The 22,326-nt window shown below is 40.3% G+C and overlaps 1 protein-coding gene across 1 annotated transcript in view; it reads left to right on the top strand.

Moving 5' to 3' along the window:
• Positions 1-15,953: 15,953 nt before the first annotated feature.
• The window catches only part of LOC115582082 (E3 ubiquitin-protein ligase DTX3L), a 33,057-nt gene continuing 26,684 nt past the window's right edge, over positions 15,954-22,326 (top strand). Inside the window, exon 1 of the mRNA XM_030417813.1 lies at positions 15,954-15,993. Within this exon, the coding sequence (XP_030273673.1) occupies positions 15,988-15,993 (6 nt within the window). The 5' untranslated portion in view covers positions 15,954-15,987. The remainder of the gene's footprint in view (positions 15,994-22,326) is intronic.

The following is a 22,326-nucleotide window of genomic DNA, read 5'->3' as shown; positions in this document are numbered from 1 at the left end:
TTAAAGGATTGCACATGAGCAGTTATCGAAAGTAGAACTTGTGTTTTACAGTAACAGTGTTTGTACAGTATATTGACCAGGCATGTAACTTGTAAGTGCCCTGATCAGAATCACATTTTTTTTTTGTTTTTCACAATTTGTGTTTTGGTGCATAACAAACACAGTAAGTAGAAAAATGCAAAGGACGGTTGAGCTCTTATCCATGAAAATATCTAATTATGTTGCTCATCTATTGCTTTACAGGCCAGAATTCAAGGACTGTTTGGAGCAATCACATCAAGTGCTGAACTCTTCTGTATTTACGCCTTGTTTTGCATTGTATCAAAATCTTTTGAAAAAAGTCTTGAATGATAAACAGTGGCGTGAGCAGTCCTGAAGCCTGACTGATTGGGGTCAAAGAGGTTGTTTTGTGATAGGAGGACAGTTGGCTGTAGACGGCGTGTTCCAGGGTTTTAGAGAGAAATGAAAGATACAGGTCTGTAATTTTGGATATCAGCTCAGTCTAGGGTGGGCTTATGTAGGAGTGGCTTTACTGTAGCTGTCTTGAGAGGAGCTTGAATAAGGCCTTAAGAGCCCGTCCACACGGAAATGGTCTTTGTGTAAACGCAAATTTTTTGCATCGCTTCGCTCGATCGTCCACACGGATCCTGTAAACGCATCGCTGGAAAACGCACTTTTTTGAAACCGGGTCTCAGGATGGAAAAATACGAAAACGCAGCCCTCGCATTTTCGTGTGGACGGCGAATCCGCATACTTTCCAAAATGATGACGCCATCGCCCCACCCCTCGACCTCTAGCCTTCGGACTACTGCTTGTGCTCGTGTTTCTTGCAACTTACCTGCCTTGTAGTCGATTGAGTCGCAGCAGCAGATCGACCTCATTATCTGTCCATACAAATGATTCTGGTTTCCTTGCACTAGCCATTTTCGTCTTCCTGTTTTCGGTTTCTCTGTGCTCCGTCTGTTCTTCTCCGTTTTTGGTGAATTTCAAGCACCACCTATAGGCCTGGAATATGAACTACAGCGTTTTGAGTCGTTTTCAGTGGATCCATCTGGATGCAAATATTCTTCAAAAGATGCCGAGGAAGACGGAGGAAAAGATCGTTTTGGTACATGTGGACATTTGGAGGAGTTGATCAGGGTGGTGAGGAATGGCAAGATGTTTTGTAAGATGGCTTGTAGAATGGAGGAGGGAATCGGGTCAAGGGAACCATCGGTGGCACGGATGGACGTCACTGGTGTGTCAACATCTTCAGAGTGAGGGCTAAAGCAGGTAAGGCCATCAGAGGTGAGGATTAGGGGAGATGCTTTCTGGATGATTCCTTGGTTAAGTTGGTTGCAAAGTTATCAGAAGTGAGGGAGGAATGAGGGGGAGGGGGGAGGAGGAAAGAGATCATGGAGAATAGTTTCCTGGGGTTGGAGGCAGAGGAGTTGATCTTTGACAGGTAGAGGGCAGAATTGGCTGCTGATACAGTTGAGATAAGAGAGGAGGTCAGCATGACATGATTTTTTTTTTCCATTGTCTCGCTGTCTTCTTGTAACACCGATCTATTGGTTCGCAGAGATTCAGACAGTCAGGGAGGGGGGAGGTGATCATGCTAGTAGGGAGGTGTGGGGACAGAGAGCATCTAAAGAGAAGGAGAGGGAGGATAACAGAGTCGAGGAGGCGTCCTCGGTGGACATTAGACAGAATTGTTCTGTGGATAGTAGTGAGGAAATAACAGTTGAGGAGAAACTGGAGGGATTTCAGGTTGTGGCCGTCGGTGACCGTGAGGTGTAGGGGCGAGGGGGGTGGTGGACTTCAAGGGGAGAGAGAACATGACAAAGTGATGGCCAGACACAGTGAACGGGGTAATAGAGAGTGTCGAGGTACTACAGGACCTTGTGAAGACAAGGTCAAGTTGGTTCCTGGCCTGGTGGGTCGGTGGAGATGGGGAGAGTGTGAGGTCAAATGTGAAAAAGTCAATAAGTTCAGATGAATGCAGCTTCTCTGGGTGGATGTCACCCAGGACAACGCAAGGTGTGCTGCTTAGGAGGGTGCCCAACTCATCGAAGTCACAGAGAGGACCAGGAGGGCGAAAGATCCCCACATTGTTGAGCTTGAAAGGAAGAGGGACAGAGACAGCGTGGAATTAAAAATGCAGATCTGGGTGGGTGGTCCAGGGGAAGAACCTGGTAGGACCACATGGATGAGATGAGGAGTCCAGTTCCTCCTCTTTTAAATGTTTGTCTTGGGGAGTGTGAGAATGAGTAGGCAGTTGAGAGGGCAGCTGGAGTGGCAGTGTTTTCTGTGGTGACCCAGTTCTCCATAAGGGCCAGGAAGTGGAGAGTCTGGCATAGGATGAAATGATGTCCGGAAAAATCCGAAAACATTGCCCTTGCATTCTCGTGTGGACAGTGAATCTGGATACTTTGCGTATTGATGACGCCGTCGCCCCACCCCTCAACCTCTAGCCTTCGACCCCCTAACTCCGCAACGTCTCATAACAACAACAATGGCGGACTACATGCTTGTGTTTGTGCCGCAGAAGATATTGAGCCTATAAGGATTACTGGGGTAAAATATTATGCTCCTCTGCTACTACGCTGAGCAAAAAAGGATTATGGACAACCGACTAGCCATTTTCGTCCTCTTCTTGTTGTGTTCGGTTTCTCCTTCTACTGTCTGTTTGCGTACAGTGTGCAAGCATGTTGCGCATGCGCCGTCTCTTCTCCGTTTTGTGGGAATTTCAAGAGCCACCTATAGGCCTGGAATATGAACTACAGCTTGTTGAGTCGTTTTCATTGGATCCGTTTGGACGCAAATATTCTTTAAACACTACCAGGGAAGACGGGGTGAGAAAAGATTGTTTTGGTACATGTGGACATGGCCTTACATTCAAAGAGGCCCAGTTTGAGAAAATCTCCTCAGGTGAAGGTTGAGAACCTCATCACATCTACCTGGCATTACGATTCAGTGCCATATACAGTAGCCTATATTGAAATTGCCTAATAGTTGTGTCAACGTCTGTAGGGGAGACTGGGGTAAGATGAGCCATTTTTCAGATTTAGGATCACTACATCAAGGCAATCATTGTTTTGTCACTAACTAATATATCTGCATATATTTCAGGATGTTGTGCATCCCTTCAAACAAACAGAATGAGTGTTAACATAACTGTTCCAATAATATAGCATGTCCAAAAAAAGTTGTCTTGTGGCACAACTTACCCTGTGTATGGGGTAAGTTGAGCATGGGAGCAGGGTAAGTTGAGCCGTAACCCTATTCCCCCCTCACCCTTCTCCACACCACCACCCCACCCCTCCCTTACCTTCTCCCTCTCTAAATAACAGTCACTTCTTCACATTCATGTATATTTCTATTTATTATACACAATTCAAGAGGTACAATAACTTTTTTTATTATTATTGCATATTACTGCTAAACAGCTGTTTTGTAAAAAAAAAAAAAAAAAAAAAAAACATTTTAACATGAGAATACCTTAAAGTGCGCATGGAGAGAGAACATGAACAGCTGTGTTTTTGGAAAGAAAACACTAGAACTGAATCCATGGTCCAGAATCATAGTGTCTTGGTGTCCTTGCTGACAGTAAGGTCAGATATGGACTAGTAACAGTCCATAGTACTAGTAACTGAAACTCTCAACCTCTCATCATCCTCTCTTCTCCATCTTCGTTAAACTCCTCCCTCCATCTTCCTCTCGTTCCATCTATCCCCATCTCTCTTTCAATCCATCCATCTCCCACCTCTGCTGGGTGGCTCAACTTACCCCTGGCCAAATTGCTCAACTTTTACCCCAGAGCTACCATTTTGACTTTATTAGTACCCACAGCTAAAATGGTGCACTTTTATGCTAGGTTCATGACCTCATGTTGTAGCTCATAGGTACCACAGTTGATGTAAAAAACAAATGTAAAATTATCTTTTTTGGTCTAAAGACAATTCTAATGAAACTTATGATAGAGTAAATTCATTTTCAAGAGTGAAAAATGTTTTTTTGGATATAAATGTCTAACCACTTTACCCATGTTGGTTCTTACCTTCACAGACTCCATGAAATGATGCCTTCCTCCTAAATATTTGGTCACATGATCAATGTTTTTTACCATTTCCCAGCAACAAGGGGTGGCTCAACTTACCCTTTGGCTCAACTTACCTCAGTCTCCCCTATGTGGTCAACAACTGACTGTCAAATTAAATACAAGTCTAGATTTTTTTCTAGATGTTATATTTATTTCAGCAATATTGTCAGTTTTCACATTGAACTGAAGGGACTGTACTTGAGGGACTGTAAAAAAATAAACAAATATTATCTAATTTAAGTTAAAATAAGGGTTGTATTTAGATTAAAAATAGGTACATAAGAAAGAGCTTTTGAAAATGGGGCTTTTTGATTACTTAATTTTAGAAAAAGTACAGTTTACCATTAGTTTCCCCTTTTTCTTTTTTCACTCCATTTCAAATCTTAACATTTTCAATCAACTGTATAAAACCAACCTCAACACCTCTTAATAACTGAACAGTCTTTCTTTGCCTCTAATGCCTCACTCCCCCTCTTTCTCTTGTTCAATGAGAGAAATGAGCCGCAGCTTTTCCTGCCATCATTTTAAATCCGGGCTTTGACGGTGTCTGAGCCATCCTCATACAAGTGTGTAGGTGCTCAATGTGAGCCTGGAAAGATATTTATTTTTTAAATAATCAAGTACACCGTCGAGTAGGTGTTCCTTATTCTTGGTGCCCTCCTAGGTGTTATGTGTAAGAAAAGTTGATTTTTGAGTCCCATTCCAAACTCGTCAAATGATGACATTGTGGATTAATTTAGGACTGGTTGGCTGCTATCCCAGTCAGTTTTTGACACGTTGGGAATGAGATTCAAAAAACAACTTTTTACTTTTCTCACAAATAGCACCTATTAATCAGATTTTGGAGGGTATTTTGAGTCTAAAACACATCTCACAATGGCGCTTCACATTGCTGCTTTGAATAATCACCACTGTATGAGATGTACTGGTTTTAAACCACCCATGGGAAGAATCAGCATGCTAAGAGTCCATTCTTGATTTTTCTCTGTTTTTGTTGTCCACTTTTCTGTTTTTAGTGTACAACATGTGAAATACCTCTTCTCTGACTTGCATTTCCTCTGACAGATGACTGTTTGTATTTTTTCAACCACTCGAGTTGCCCCAATTGTCTGAGTGCGCTGATTTGATTGGCTAACATGTGTCACATCACATGATTTATGCAACAAGCAATTGGTCTATGGGATTCCGTGGGCCGCTACACCAGTACCCTAAATGCTGAAAAAGTGGCGCCAGGTAATAAAGAAATGTTTCATTAAAATGTGATATTCTCAATAATTAATCAGTTATAGGTCTGGGTCTGGATGGCGCTGGGGTTCTACGGACAGCAGTGCGCCTATTGGTGACATCTGCCCGAGACGATAACTAACACCCAAAGTGACACTGCCCACCCCATATCTGATACTGGAAAGAATTGTTTCAGAATGTTTCAATTTCTTGAAGACATTTCGCCTCTCATCCAAGAGGCTTCTTTACTTTTAACTAACTGGGGGGGAGTTGCAGGCTTTTAAACTCTGTGTGGTAGTGTGTACAGAGTCGTTAAGGACACGTGAGCTCTGAGTTTGAGAGTTGTTAGGGCTGACCTTCATGTGGGTTTCTAGGGCTAGGTGAGCCCAGGTGTGAATGGTTATTAAGTTGTCTTGAGGTATCTGGACTGCAACACATTCGGGGCCTTTCATTCAACTTAGGTTAAATGTAACCTGTTTCTCCTCCTTGTGTAAGTTAGGGAATGTAGACAATACTGGGCTCACTGCTCCAAGGGACCTTGGAGTCAGCATTCAGCTGTGTGTGGGTCAAAGGTTAGCAGGAGACAAGGCCACTATAGGGACTAAAATGGAGCCTGACTCCTATGTCAGATGGAGGAAGATATCTAAACGTGTACATCTCCAGAAAAGGATAGAGGGATCATTTAGGTAATTTTGGAGTACACAACCCAAGGAGTGACAGTAACAGATTTAGTCATTTATGGGAGATGAGCAGAGAGATAGGCCAACTCCTTTTCTAGTCAATTGGATAGATGGACCCTCAACCCACCACAAAGACCAATTAGAAGTAGGCAGGTACAGCCCAAGGGACTTTAAGAGGGATCCCACGAGCAGAGAATCGGGGGGTGGCATTTTGGTAGATCTCCTAGGATCGAAGGTTTGATAGGACTTTTGATAGCGCAGAGGGCAAAGCAGTTTGGCATTACCTTTGCCATAGATTTGAGAACTCCAGAGGGCGGCCGCACTCTGTTCGGATGCTGGCTTGAAGAGCTATTTCCATACAGATTGCTCTATCATTCCACCCAGCCTTGCCTCCGCAGAATTCTTTTATCATCAAACTACAAGCCGACACCTTTGAGGAAGAGAGCCAAGAAACTACAGTCTGCATAGGGAACTCAGTACTGCATTGTAGACGGTTGATAAGTAATGTTGTAGGCCACGTCCGCTGTTCAAAGACGGTCCCTATAGTTTGACATAGATGGATTATTGTAATCCTCCAGCTGAAGAAGCTTTTTGGATGAGAAGTGCAACATCTTTAAGAAACTGAAACAAGTCCAGTTGCCTACATACAGCACTTAGAATTGCCATGACCTGGATGACTGAGAACCTTCATCAACATAAAACAAATTAAGATACGTCAGTTCTAGAAAGCAGTCAATCCCCATTACTCTGTGAATGACATACACAGCACAACACTTATCTACACACCTGATACTCTCTAGTAAAAGAAAAATTCTCAGTGTAATAATAAGCCTATTCTCTATATGTGTTGCTATGACACAACGGTACAGATGCCTCAGTCAGGTATCAGAGCTAAGTTCAACCGTCTTGGGCAACCAAGAGCTGTTCCTTTACCAAGCCTTGTTCTGATAAATTTCTAGCTGCGGAAGAATAAAATTGATGAGGTGCGATGTCTCATAACATCCCAGATCAAGCCATTGCACTTGATGGCCGAAAAGTGCTCAGAGCCGACAGGACTCAAGACAGTGCTCACAAGATGTTGAATTTCTGAAGATGAGAGCTGTCAACCACATTATCTGCCTGCAGAGAATTCGACAGTGTTTTTGTTGTTGCTGTGTACATACAGAGGAAGGAATATCCTGGACAATGTGCATCCAAATATTCCTGGCAGAGAGAGGAGAGGGACGTCAACACCAACAGCACAAAAGATATGTGGCAGCCGAATCAAAATGTCACAGGCTACAAAAGCAGGGGCGCCCCATCATGTGTGGTGCCATGCTGCCGGACAAGCTGAACACAGTTTATCATTTTATGCTCACGTTTATCTCCCCAACAAAGACTCAGCTGTGAAGTCTACTCTGCTTCCAGAGGACCGGCACTGTCATTAACCACAAAGAAAAAAAATCCTGCAGAGATTGAATATAAATTAGGCTGCTGGTCCAGATCATACTCCTGTTAAAATGTGTTCTGATCAGCTAGCTGATGTTATGCCGCCCTGTGCACATCAAAGACCACACCCCTGCCAGCCTGGACCCTCACCTATATGCTTTCAGATCCAGCAGATCCACAGAGGATGCCTTATCTACTGCCCTTTACTCAGCCTTTACACAACTGAAGAATAAGAACAGCTACATCAGGATGCTGTTTGTTGACATCAGCTCAGGACTCAACACAATCTTACTCATGAAGCTAAACAAGAAAACTAAACACTCTGGGCTTGAGCACAACACTCTGCAACTGGATATTGGACTTCCTCACAAGCAGACCCCAAATAGTTTGGATTGGCAGTCACACATCTTTTAGATTAGTGCTCTACACTAGAACCCCCCAGAGCCATGTGGTCACACCCATGTCTGCACTCCCAGATATCAAGAGAAGCCTGCTGACACCACATTCATTGAGCCTCGTTAGGAATAACAATGAGAGTTCATATTGGAAGGAAATCAACCGATCAACCAGTGAAGACCTGAACTCATCGGCACAGTGGCAGAATTGGCAGTCTAAAAACAAATCATGAAACTCACAAAATTCAAATGTGGTGGAAATTTAAGTGTATAATAGGTTGTGGCAATTGATTTGGCTCGCTGGTAACCCTTAAGCTCAGCCCCTGGGAATACTTTCACTTACATGTGTGAAATTCGCACCAAACCTCACACATTTGATAAAAGTCCCAGCCTCAACACATTCATATGCAAATTCTCAGTTACAGTCAAAGCACTTCCTAGTGACAGCAGAAAATGTCATTTTTAATCAGTCAGCATGTTTACATGCACATCTTAGTCAGATTACAGCCATAGTGATTATGCTACTCAATCAGACAACTGCAATTGTCCGAGGAAACATGCCAGTGAGAAAATCAAATTATTGGCCGAAGCATGTCATACCCCGGTACGATAGGTGGCGCTGTACCCATTTCAACTAGTGGTAATAGAGCCACCTCCAGCTGACCTCTTTACGTCACCAGCAACAACAAACTGTGCCTCTGCATTTGAGAAAGATGGCATACAAAGAGTGAGACGAAGCTACATCTTTAAACATTTCGTATATGGTGTACATGATAATTAACAAACTAGATGCAAAATGGCGCTCTTGCTTGCGGTTATTTCGGAAGAAAGGCGCCGGTGGCGGTGGCGCCGTCGTCCTTCTACTGCCGGCTCACGGCCCCGGGAAAAAAATCTCAAGCCTGCGCAGAAAGCAAAATCCGAATCCAAACTGATAGAACGTATACATGCACGAGTAATGCAACTATCAATCAAATAATCTAGCTGTTTTAATCCGACGTTGAGAAATCCGGTCTGATTTTAGTCAGACTAAGGTGTTTACATGCATCTTAAAAATCCGATCATAGTCGGACTAACCCAGTAATCCGGTTTTCTTGAGTGTCATGTAAACGCACTGAATGTGGTTCCCCTCCTAGCCAGATTACCAAGTCCAGCTCAAATATGGTCAGAAAACTCTTAAGACCTTGATGATCTTGTGCTGTTAAGATTGTGAGTTTTCATTGAGGGACGTTGCCATGGAGGGGCCGCGAAATACAATGTGTCATTGCAATATACAAAATTGTTCTAGCTCTACTGAACATGTTCAAATCCGCTCCAAACTTCACACCTGAACATACTGTTATGCCAATATTCAAGTACAGTCATAGCGCCTAGTGGCAACAGGAATTGAGACATTTCTCTACTTCCAGGAACTCCTGCTAGAAGCTTGACCAAAATCAACCTCAAATTTTGTCAGAAAATCCTTAATGCCTCTATGCTGCTATACGGTAAGGATTGTGGGTCCTAGTTGGATTCCGATGCAGCTGCAAGACATTATTTTCCATTAATCAAGACGTTGTTATAACTTTTGTGTACATGGTCCAGTCTTTACCAAATTTCACATTTGATCAGATTCCCACTTATAACACCTCTAAATGCAAATTAGGAGGTATAGTCATTGTGCCACCAACTATCAACAGGAATCCTTCTGTGACAATAATTATTTGATTAACATACAGACTACATAGTGCTGTCTTGTCTTGATATACTTCGACCTAACATGTTCTCTAGTGCTGCACAGTGTACACAGGATGTCACATTGACCTCTTTCACACAGTGTCAAAAACACATGACATTTCTGTGGCATGTGTGGCTGCTCCCTGGTGGACAGGGAGGCGACGGTTTGGTCATCACTGCTTGCAGTTTTAGTTAGCGCAAAGACCTTCTTAAAATGCAAGAATTATTCTTTCTTTCTTTCCTCCAAATAAATTGCTATTTTGAGTGCCTTATCACAAACTTGAAACTTTGAACGTAATTAAATTGCGGTGTAAAATGCAGCCTGGGAATGCGTTCACGTAAATGTGTGAGATATGTGCATCACCCTTAGACGTACAAAAAAGTCTCTTGGTGCCATGACCTAAACCCAACAGGAAGCGGGCCATTTTGTGCTCATTTTTGGTGATTATTAATTGTTCTTTTTGTTATCATCTTTATGAGTAGTAGTAGCAGAAATAATACTAGTAGTATTTACTATAATACATCTTTGACCTCAGCATTTCTACTGCATAACTGATGGCTGTGGTGGATGAGGGAATAAGGAGAGATGGAGAAAAAAATATCCCAATGTGAACAAAAGGGGGGGGGGGGGGGCAACCTCGACTCTAAATAAAAGATGCTGCATGTGCTTGTGTAACATAAGTTATCCTAATAATGGTATTTCTGTATATGTTATTTACATCCTTACCCATAAACTAAAGTACTAGTATTAGAAATGAAATACATTTAAATACATCTGAATTAAAAAGAAAAAAAATAGCACCCCTGCCAACAACACACTGCCGCCGAAGGCTCATAATCTATATCGCTCCTTGTTTACTTTGTCTCTCGTTCCCCTGCCAGTGCCCAACCTTCCAGCTGCTCTCAATCAAACACAGACAGTGATACACCCCTAAAGCCACAGAGGGCAAAAAGAGCATTTGTGTCACATCATGATAAATGTTTTTCCTTTTAATAACAATGAAAGGTTAACATTTTTTTGGGATAAAAAATGTATTTCAGTTGGAATTTAACTCAGTAAATACCATAAACTACTGTGAAAGTGATGTCAATTTATCATGGAAGGGATCAAGTAAGTTAAAGGATTATATCTCTCTACAAGGACAGATGCTCCATTTGATCAAGGCATATTGCACAGGCCTATCAGTGTTTCAATCCAGGAAGTGATGAGCTTCATGTCACACAGCAGATCTGGAATCAGCCTCTGTCTGATTTGTGATTCTAGCATGGCCATGTGATTTGGTGGGGGGGCACGAAGTTTGAAAAACATGTACAAGCACTCATGTGGCCCACACTGCAAACAAACACCCATACAACATTAATTAGTACTCTATGAGTATGAGTTAATGAGCAACTCTGAGAGAAAGAGCACAGCCACACTTCAGAATAATGGCTGCTGCTTGCAGCAACAAATTTAAAGCAGAGGATTTAGCCAATACACATACAATGGCTTTAAATAAATTTGAATTAGTCTTAACAACCACATAAATTCTTATAAGGAGGATGGAAATATTGAATACTAAATCGATATTGTAAACTACTGCAGAACGTCATTTGGAGCTCCAGACCAAAGTAAACAGAAATTAGACCACAGCTGGCTTTCCATTTGGTAAGCAAAATAAATAAAAGGAATATTACACAAATTTTCAGTGCATTACAGCTCCTTATTTACAGAAAACTAACATAATCCAGAGCACGTAGAAAACGTTAAACTCGTGTTGAACTCTCAGTCAAATGGTAATTGTGTTTTACAAAGAAATAAATTCATATTTAATTAAACGTATCAATTATTCATACCCCAGAACAACTGTATACAAATGTTAAACAATGATAAATTACATTTTGCCGTAATAAATGATCTGCAGCCCAAAGCAGCATTAGACCAACAGGATGAGCCGCTGAATGGCGGAATGAACATGAATACTTAACAGGTCCAATATTTTTCATTCAGTATATCATTCTGTTCAAAGCTTGATGACTGTGTGTCACTTTTCCCGACCATTCTGCGCGCTCACAGAGAGGTTCCTGCATGTGACGGCTTGGAGGAGGTGTGATCTGCAGCAGACACACGCGGCTTCTATCGGCCAGCGGCGACACGCAGCCCGACCTCCAGCCCCGAGGATGATGCTGTTTGACAGGCAGCTCTGACACGGTATCACCCTCCGACTACACAGCTGATATAAAGGCCATTTACTTCGCCGCGATTCAACACATTCAATACATTTCCATTCAAAATTGATTCAACAAAATGACAGAAGAATGTGTCCGTCCCTATCGTAGGCCTACTCCTCAAAACGGTCACATATTGATCTTGCTCGTGCTATCCATGGCGCTTTGGAGGCGTTGTTTTGCTTCCATCTGACTTCTCTGATCAGATTAGAAACTGGATATAATCCTCGCTCACAGAGCCATTTTCAGTATGACTAAAGTATATTCTATTGGGCGAATTTGACAGATGTCTAACCCTTGTCAATCTGAGCCGCGTGATGCTCTGACTGCTGTTAGAGCTCACAGTGTGGATGTGATCCACGGACAACATGTTCACACACGAGGACGGTAAATTCGGGTCATAGCCTACATTTCCCCCTCCGTCAAAGGCCTATATGAAACGCAATGTTAGAATATGTAATAATACTAACTATTTTAAATTGAATAAAGGAACATTCTGATTCATATTTTAAAACCAAATTAATGGTATACGTCAAATTTAAAACATGTTCATAATTAATGAATAATTAATGAATAATCTAATAATATTTAAACAAATTGCAATGCCTTTTATTTTAGCCTTTGAAATCCTAAACACATTTCTGAACGGCTTAAATGTCGCACGAGTGTATTCTCTTGCCCATAATAATTTACCAGTATAACAGCACATATGTTCACCGTCTTCTCATATTTCTTTCATCCATCTCTCTTTCTCTCTCTCTCTTTGAGGGCTTATTTATGATCATAAATCTTCCGCTTCTCACTGAGATATCTGCCCTTCACACACCCAGACAGTCCAAACACTCCGGGCTGCGTTTAAACACAACACCAAATACTGTTCAAAAGTCTACAGAGCATGTATAATAGCGAAGTAAGTAGGCCTGTGTAAGCAGCATGAGAGGCCAATTACAATGATCTTAAGCTTCAATTCCTAATCAATCATCTGTTTATCCTGCATGAGGTTACTGTCCTCCCGTATACAGTATTTAGGTCGGGATGGCTGAGAGTCTGTACCGGCTGGACCGACTTCACCTCTGATCACTTGTGAAAAGTCAGCGGAGAGACACCGACAGGACAGCCGCCCTTCAAGACCCAATGAGCTCCCTATACAGCCTGTTCTACCAGCTGAGAGTCCAATTAACGACAATACAGGGAAGACGCACAGTTAGGTAAACACAACGCGCCTGATAGAAAGCCCAACTGTTCCCATCAGGAGCAGCATCACAGCGGAGGATGTGCTGGCAAACTGAAAGCGTTCATGTGTGGAGCTTCACTGCCCTCTACTGGACACGCTGCAACAAGGTCCGGGATGCTGCCTTCAGACACTTACCTTTTATACGCTTTTAATGCAAAACAAACAGTCCGTATTTCTTAACATCGCTGTGGATTTCATCTGTTTACAGTTTTTAAGTGCAGATGACACAAAAATCTTTGGCTTGATTTTCTTGACCTGCTTTCCAGAAAATAAAGTGAAATAAGGTTGACTATACCATTCTAGGTGCGTTTGCAGTAGGTTGTTTTGATTCATCTGTACTTTTTTTTAAGACATTCAAAACTCGTAGCTGGGGTAAGAGGAAGAATTGGGAAAACGGTGAAACCAGCAGTGGAACGAGGCTGTACAGATATTTTGTTTAACATACAAACAAGGACATTTCAGATAGCTATGATTCCCCTCTTTGAGCTTATAACCAACAGCAAGAATATTGGCTATTTTTCCATATATATTAGTCTTCATTCCTGTCACAGGTCACATTACGACTTCCAGTTTGGATAAGTCATGAAATTTAAACTATTTATTTATGATGCTACCCGGTTAAGACAGAGAGGATAATAACTGCCATAAAGGCGTTCTGTGATCGTCATGGTTTAAGGTTCATGTCAATCATTTTACATGAAAATAATAAACTGTCTGGGCTTAACATCATATGTTATAATCTTCACATCTTCACCCTGACCCTAAAAATCACTGTCATATAGTAGAGTAGAATGATCACACCATATGCATGGCTATGAGAGCGTTCTGTAATATAATAAAGTCACCATCACCCAGACAACATTTATTCCGATTACTGAAAAAAAAACTTTGATAGTGCTCAACCCGCATCATTTAATCAAAATGTCTCAAATTAAGCAAAACTGAAGCAAAAAGAGAAACATTTTGTGATCCAAAATCTGAGCCAGACATTTTCCATCATGCTGTTACAGTCAGTGACAAGCAGATGCAGTTCCTGGCTCAAAAACTGAATTCCTGGCTCAGATTTTGGATCCACAAAGTGTTACTTTGGGATTGGGATTTACCCAAACCATGGAAGGATGGTGTAAACTCATGATTATTAATGACAAGAATATTGTCAATGCCTGTCTACTGTGTATATTGGTTCAATAAAGACAAGAATAGCATAAAATAAAGGCAGTTGTAATTCTTGATTTTAAAATGCAAGTGTCATTGTGTGTATACACTCCTTTTGTTTTGTGTAATTTTAGAAAGTTACTCAAACACATAGAATCTCAAAGGGAAAAAGAATTACATAAATCCAACAAGCACTTATTGTGTGCATGCATAATGAGAGCTGAAATCCCATATTCATTTTTACAGAGTCTCCACTTGATATCATGGTCCCCAACTGTTATTAAAAACTCAAGTAAACACTCAAGTCAATTCTGAAGAAATAAACCACAGCAGCTTTGATTAAGAATTTGCCAACAACCCCCTGAAAATGCACAACAGTGTGTGTCCAACTAAATTCAATTGTAAACCAAAGAAGCCTTAATTAGCCGGTTGCCAAACATATCACCTGAACCTTAACTCTGATTTCCACTGATGACACTGCACTTACACAGTGAACAGCAGTATGGACTGAAGCCTTTCCTACACAAATTCAAGGAACAAACAATGTGTCAATAAAAAAAAAGATCATTCAATAAACTTATCTCTGACATTTAGCAGACTCGTTTGTCCAAAGCGTCTTACAATAATTCATATACTGATGGTGGCTGACCAGCACATCAGAAGAAGTTTGGGGTTCAGTATCTTGCCCAAGGACACTTTAACATGCAGACCAGTGGAATTGAACCAGCGACCTTCCAAAAAACAAGACACTGGCTCTACCCCTGAGCCACAGCTGCCCTAACCCTAACCAAGTGCTTTGCATGGTTTGTGCTTTTGTAACCAGAACATAAGTACAGCAGGGTTACAATATAAAACTGGATCAACCTTAAGACAACATAGACAAATGTAAAGTAGTTTACAGAAAAATATACTGCTGAATAGCAGTAAATAAATAAATGTCATCATGCTGAACAGGAGGCTTTTATCCAGGGAACCAGGGTAATGTTAACTTGTAGTTAGCCTCCAAAAACACATCCTCCCTACACCACTCTATTGTGGATCCCACTCATCAGTACATTCATTAATAAATGTTAGTCCATAAGGTTGTCGTCCTTGTTTTCTGTAGTGTGACATTTATTCTCTCATCACATCCCAGCTCTGCTTTGCTTTACCTAAGTTATTTCCACAGCTAAGTTAATACGTATGCTAGACCCTCACCTGTTTGATCAACAAGAGGTTTTAATGATGCTATAATTACGACTGTGAAATGATATTGCTTGTCTAATGATTAAACACAGCTGTGTTCATAGCTTTTATTTATGGCTTATCAATATAAATATAGTATATTATATATTACATAACTTAATATTTGATTTGATTTTATCAATACTATTATTTTCCAATCATTTGGATTATAATGCCCCTACATCTTTTCTATATCTAAATGTGATACTGCTTTGAACGTTTTCACACAGAAAGCCAGATGTGGAGTTTTCATGTCATTATATTTCAATTATAGGTCATTTTATACCCACAAAGTTGCTTCACGTTTTTTGGAATTCAAAGATACAATTTAAATCTTATTTTTAAAAAAGTGCACTGAGACTTTCTAAATTACTTGAGTTATATATTGATTTAAACCTTTTTAAAGTTAATTAACTTTTTTTTCTTCCTTTTTTATGCTGCTTGGACTAACTGTGAAGTGTGTTCAACAGTAATATCGCCTTCTTGTTATTTAAGATGTTAAACAAAGGTTGTTTATTGAAAATGAAAAATGTGGCTTTTATGTAGTGGGTCACCAACAGGGGTCGCTAAAAGACACGGAGTGAACACTGACGACAACGTGAACCCGAAAGTGAAACTAGAGAGCAGACGGACAAGAACTGCACAATGGAGGTAGGTTCCAAATACATTTACATTGAAAACATCTTTTTAGGCTAAAGGAATGTGATCCGTGAGAGCAGGAAGAGATTTTATACTCGCTGTAGGTTTGGTGTGGTAGTTTAAGCCGACTAGGTTTGCGTATGAGATTTCGCTGAATGGTATTCTCGGGAAGGCGGCGTGTTTATTTTGTTCAAGGTAATGGTGTGTTCTTAAGATCACCTGAGTCAGAACGAGGAAGTAAGAGCCCTGGCCATTTCTACCCGGGTCAGATAGATTCTCCTCGGCAGAGGTGGCTGTTTAACAAGACAACATGAAGACAAAAACTCCAGTTTCTGTGATTCAGAGACTGCAGCAGCAGGCATTACTACTATTGTTATTATTACTGCATGGTTACAGCTGTTGGTGTCGTTTAGTTGACAAAGACGTGAGGAAATCTTCAGTTAAACCTCCGGTTTGGGTGCCTTAACTTCAACGCTTCAAAACTTCAAAATAAAAGCTTGCAGTTCCAAATAAATACATCAGAATGAGTTTCCTGGTCCCACCTTTTTTTTTTTCTTTTTATCAAGTGATGCAGACAAAAAGTGAGAGGCGTAACAGAAAAAAACACTGTGGGAAGACAGACAGTAAGTGCAAACAATACAAACAGAGAATAGGCCAAAGTAAAGCTCAATACAAATCAACAGACAACAGTGGGGATATTGAAGGTGTGTGCGTGCGTGCGTGCGTGCGTGTGTGTGTGTGTTGGGAGCAGAAAAAAAGAGGTTGGGTTGGGGGTGGTTTGGAGAAAACAAAAATAGATGAAGAGAAATAGGTGGGAGAACGACAAAAGAATAACTAACGAAGGCAAACTTTGAGTAATGCTCATATTATATGAACAGTGTGCAAATATTTGAAGGTTTGTTGAAAAGCTGATGGCAAACTGAATTGTTGGCATTATAATATCTGTAGTAGTATTTTAAGAGAATGAGGAGTTATGATAGTGGGGGTAAATTGAGGATTTGAAATATGCTCTGGCAAAAGCTAACCTACATTGAAATTGCATTTCATTGACATACCACACAGTCTACAAGCTTACTGATTTAATTGCCAAATCATAATAAAAAAAATAGAAGACACTAACCTAAAGAATGTAACGAGAGACTTTTCTTATAGTAGTGTATAGTACTTTCATATTTTGTTGTCATACTTGAGAGATACAGAATGGGAATATTGTTCTGGTATGACTGTGGCAGATTATCTAATCTGATGATATGTTTTTTGTTGTGTCACAAATATAAACAGATGTCTGTTTGCTCAGGTAACTTTGTTAGTTACTACTGATGTACTCTTACTCAAGAAGAGGATTTTAAGTGCATATTCATTTATTCTGATGACTACTTTTACTTATACTGGAGTAACTCTGTACATTTACTTAAGTACAGTTTTTGGCTAGTCTACCCACCTCTGTCCATCACCCTTCAAGAACAGCCCCCAGATCTAAAGGAAGGGGTCTCATGTGGATGAGAGAAAGAAAGAAAGAGAGACAGAAATTCTAGGACACAAGTTTTACTTAGGAAGTTGTGGCAGTGCACCAGTTGGGGTGGTTGCGAACAATTTGAACTGTTGTATGTTGCTACGCTAGTTTTTGACTGCATTTTCAGATAAATTAATACGTTAATTTAACCCCAGAGATTTGGCTAAAGTGCGGGCGTCTGTGGCTCAGTGGTAGAGCAAGTGGTTTGTTATCGGAGGGTTGCTGGTTCAATTCCCCTGCTCTGCATCTCAAAGTGTCCTTGGTCAAGATACTGAACCCCAAACTGCTCCTGATGTGCTGGTGAGCACCTTGCATGGCAGCCACCACCATCAGTGTATGGGGGAGCTGAGAAAAAGAGACTGAACCATTTGACTTTGAAACAAAGGGCATTCCAGAGTGCGTACACTACAGTGTAAGTTTGTAATTGTGATATAATTTCAGGTCTAACCAGTTAAATCATTCACTGCTAGAGATATACATCCAGGAACAGTGCAAATCGTCAGTCAGTCTTAGTTTGATTTCAGTTGCATCTTGGTATACTGCATATAAATCTGGTAAATTAAATACTTTTCTCAGTAAACTGCTACATTTTTATGAGTAAAGTAAGGTCTTAGGCCTAAATGAATAGAGACCCTGAATGTTAAATGATGTTGGTTTAAAGACTCACACTTGTGCTGTGTGCAGTAGACAGCGCAGAAAACATGATTAATCAATAAAATAAATAAAATGTATACTTTGCTGTATTTAGCTGTTCCTGCTCATCCAGTGAGTGCTATGAGAATACATAGAATAATAAAAAAGCAAGACATTAACTGTATACTGTATGTGCTGCTCTCTCATGGTATGCAACATTTCCACTCTGTAACTGGTCATAAGCTCTATATAAGCCCCAAAACTTTATTTACAATAAGTAATAAAACTGCATAGTAGTAGATTGAATTAATAATCCGAAGTCAGCAGTTCTGTTTCCATAACATATTAAATACCGTTTATGCCTGCAAATATGAGCAGTGAGCACACATGTTGTTTTTATGTTAAGTATGTGGATTAGAACATATTATTTTATAAATATACTTATCACTGCAGCACAGCACTTTGAAGGTTTCAGACATACTTAAAAACATACTATTTTAGTAGACAGTAAAAGAGATAGTAACAGACCTGGCAACATGTCACATATTGAGTGTGAGATTGTCGCAAATGACCCTCTTCACAAACTGTCACGCCACACCTACTGATCAATATAAAATCAGAAAAATAAATAAATGTGTTTTTTGATTACATCCAGAGGATGTAAGCTAGATATAATTTTCAAATAATTTGTCTACATATGATCTACTTTTGTTACAATATTCCAGCAGATTGGAATGTTTCACTTCAGCTATTGTCATCACAAAAAGCCTATCATGTTTTGACATTTATTACAACATTTACAAAATATACAAAAATATCAGTGCAATAATGAACACCAAAATGCCAATCCATTTTTAGAGGAAGCACTTTTCTGTGGTGTTTTGTGCATACAAAAAGATATTATGCAAGATATGCCACGCAACTGTGTCTGCACCTCAAGGGAACACAACCAATTTATTTAACCATTTAATGTCCACACACAGAGTAATACATGACCAATCGGTGAAGGAACAAAAAAACAAAAAAATGAAAAGCTCCTCGATTCCTGCCACCGCCACACAGTCCTCAATTAAGGACACACTTTACAATGCCACCGCATATCCACCCAGCTCCCCCAGGCATAAAGAAATAACGGATGCCGTCACATACAATATTGCCAAAGATTTGTGCCCTATCAACACCGTTAGCAACCTGGGGATCAATAAACTGATAAACACATCCGACAAGCGGTATGTTAACATCACATCACCATATCAGCAGAATTGCGCTGCCTGCCCTTTATGACGAATGTCGTGGAAAAGTTGCAAGAGAAGTGTCAACAGCATTATATTTTGCCACCACAATGGACCTATGGTCGAGCCACACCGGGATAGTGTTTATTTTTTATTTTTACATATTATTTAATTCATTTTATCAATATATTTTTCTCCTATTTATTTGCATTTTTCTTGTTTTTTCAGGTCAAACTTATCGTGTTAAAAGAAATACCAGAGTTCAAAGTTCAATAAGTGCTTGTTCTCAAATCATTGAATAATAGTCTTTAATAATCGTGATTACAATATCGTTTAAAATAATCGTGAATATGATTTTTGCCATAATCAAGCAGCCCTACCCTATGGCGTAAGCACAATCACCTGTAGTTTTTAGTGTTGACTTTGGAACGGTTTGAAGGGCCCCGCCCGAGGATTTAAGGCTGCGAGCTTGCTCGTAGGGAATTAAAATATCTGTAATATAGCTCAGAGGCAGACCTGAGCGTGCTTTAAAAGTGATCAGTAAAATCTCTAAATCAATTCTAAAACGGACAGGGAGCCAATGGAGGGAAGCTAATATTGGAGTGATGTGTTGACGTCTGTTAAAACCAGTTAGAAGCCTCGCTGCTAAATTCTGTACCAGTTGGAGGCGAGAGGGTGATTTTTGATTTATGCCGGAGAGAAGGGAGTTGCGGTAGTCTAGTCTGGAAAAGATGAATGCATGAATGACTTTTTCCAGACTGGGGGGTGTGAGCATGTGTTTTATTCTAGAAATGGAGCGTAGTTGATAGAAGCAGGCCTTGACCAGTTTATTGACATGAGGGATGAATGTCAGCTCTGAGTCAAAATGTACACCTAGGTTTCTTGCAGTGGGTTTTATGTTGATGGAGAGGGGACCAAGGGCTTGCTGATAGTGACCAATGTGGTTTGGAGGGCTGAACAATATGATTTCTGTTTTTGTGTTGTTAAGCTGTAAGACATTTTGGGCCATCCAACAGTTAATATCTTTAAGACACTCTAAAACAGCAGCTAGGCTTCCAGGGTCACCGGGCCTCAGCAGAGGGTATATTTGTGTGTCATCTGCATAGCAATGGAACGATACATTATGGTGTTTAATAATCTGGCCAAGTGGGAGCATATAAATAGGAAAATAAAATCGTACCTAAAATATAACCTTGCGGTACACCACTGGTAATGGGAGTTGTAGTTGAGGAATACCTGTGGTGACCAAGAATGTTCTGTCTAAAAGGTAAGAATAAAACCAACTAAAAGCAATATCCTTGATGCCGACCCAGGTTTTCAGGAGGTCTAATAAAATTGCATGATCAACAGTGTCAAAAGCTGCTCTTAAATCTAAAAGAATTTAAATTTAAATTTAAATTTTCAGTGCAAAGAAAAAACGTGTTCATTAGACAGCCACATGGTTTTCAAGGCAAGGCAAGGCAAGTTTATTTGTATAGCACAATTCAGATACAAGGCAACTCAAAGTGCTTTACAGGCACACACAAATTACATTAAAAGACATAAAAATTTCATTTAAAAGACATTAAAAATTGCATAAAAAACATTAAAAATAAGACCAGTAAAAACATTAAGAAACAAATATCAAAACAAGTAGGCTAAAACAGAAAAGCTTTAAAAGAAACAAGACTGTAGAGTCAGAGCCATAATGCAGTTCAAAGACTTGAATTGCTTCAGTTAAAAGCAGTGGCAAAAAGAAATGTTTTAAGTCTTGATTTAAAAGAGGTGAGTGTTGGAGCAGACCTGCAATTTTCAGGGAGTTTGTTCCAAATATGTGGCGCATAGTAACTGAAAGCTGCTTCTCCATGTTTACTTCTGACTCTGGGGACTGAAAGCAGACCGGTACCTGACGATCTCAGAGGTCTGGATGGTTCGCGGCAGCAGATCAGAAATGTATTTTGGCCCGAAACCATTCAATGCTTTATAAACCAACAACAGGACTTTGAAATCTATTCTTTGATAGACAGGAAGCCAGTGTAAAGATTACGTGCGTCAAAAGCGCAACTTTTGACGCACGTAAATAACACGGACTTTTGATAGCCCCAGTGATGGTGAACGTAAATTCCCATGCTATAAACAACTCAATAATAATAAACAATTCCTGTCCTGTCTTGCTCCCTGGTGTGCTGGCTCAGCTGTGTCACTAACATTAGTGCTAGCAGTATTAGCGCTAGTGCTAGTTGAAGCTGCACTTGATCTTAAAAACAAATCAGTCAGTTTGCAGCATTTTTCACCATCAGCCAACAGTGCCCTCTGAGATTTCTCTCTTTTTCTCCGCTCCCCCCTTGTGTCGCTTGATACCTCAATTCATTTTTTTGTTAGCTTAATCTCAGTCAATTTAGCAGCAGCAGCTGCAGAGCAGCTGGGAGCGCCACCGGGCGCATCGCCGGGCACAGGCTTTTTAGAGAATAACTCCACAATATCTGGCTTTTCCCACTTTCAGCCAATAAAGCCTAACACTTCTTCTCTCTCTTGTTTCTGCTCCACCCTTTTCTACTCGCCGTTTTCTCCCTCCTCGATCCATTTTTATTGCATTCCGTGTTGTTGACCTGCTCGCACTACCCATCATTCAATTGTCATTTGACCTATCATCTCATCAGGTCAATGATCGCGAGAAAATCCACTGACGACCGAAAAACATCCAAAAAACCTTATAATAGATTAGAGATTAGATAAATTTAGGCTATTTGTCCTTTACAGGAAAAATAAAAAAACATCATTATTATTTAGTTTAGTAGGCCTATTATTTGTCAGAGTTAACAGGCTGTTTTGTGTTTGTTTGCTTTTTTCCCTCTTTTTTGTGGCCGCCTTCAGCTCCACTTTATTTTTTATTATTTGTATTTATTCATTTATTGACTTGCGGCCGCCTATTGATGCAGCCGCTCCGCTTTATATTTATTCATTTAATTATTTATTTATTTATTTGTC

This window comes from Sparus aurata, chromosome 5 (assembly GCF_900880675.1).
Source record: "Sparus aurata chromosome 5, fSpaAur1.1, whole genome shotgun sequence".
Taxonomy (NCBI): Eukaryota; Metazoa; Chordata; class Actinopteri; order Spariformes; family Sparidae; genus Sparus; species Sparus aurata.
Note: the sequence above shows the minus strand (reverse complement) of the source record. Positions and strands in the feature narration are given on the sequence as shown.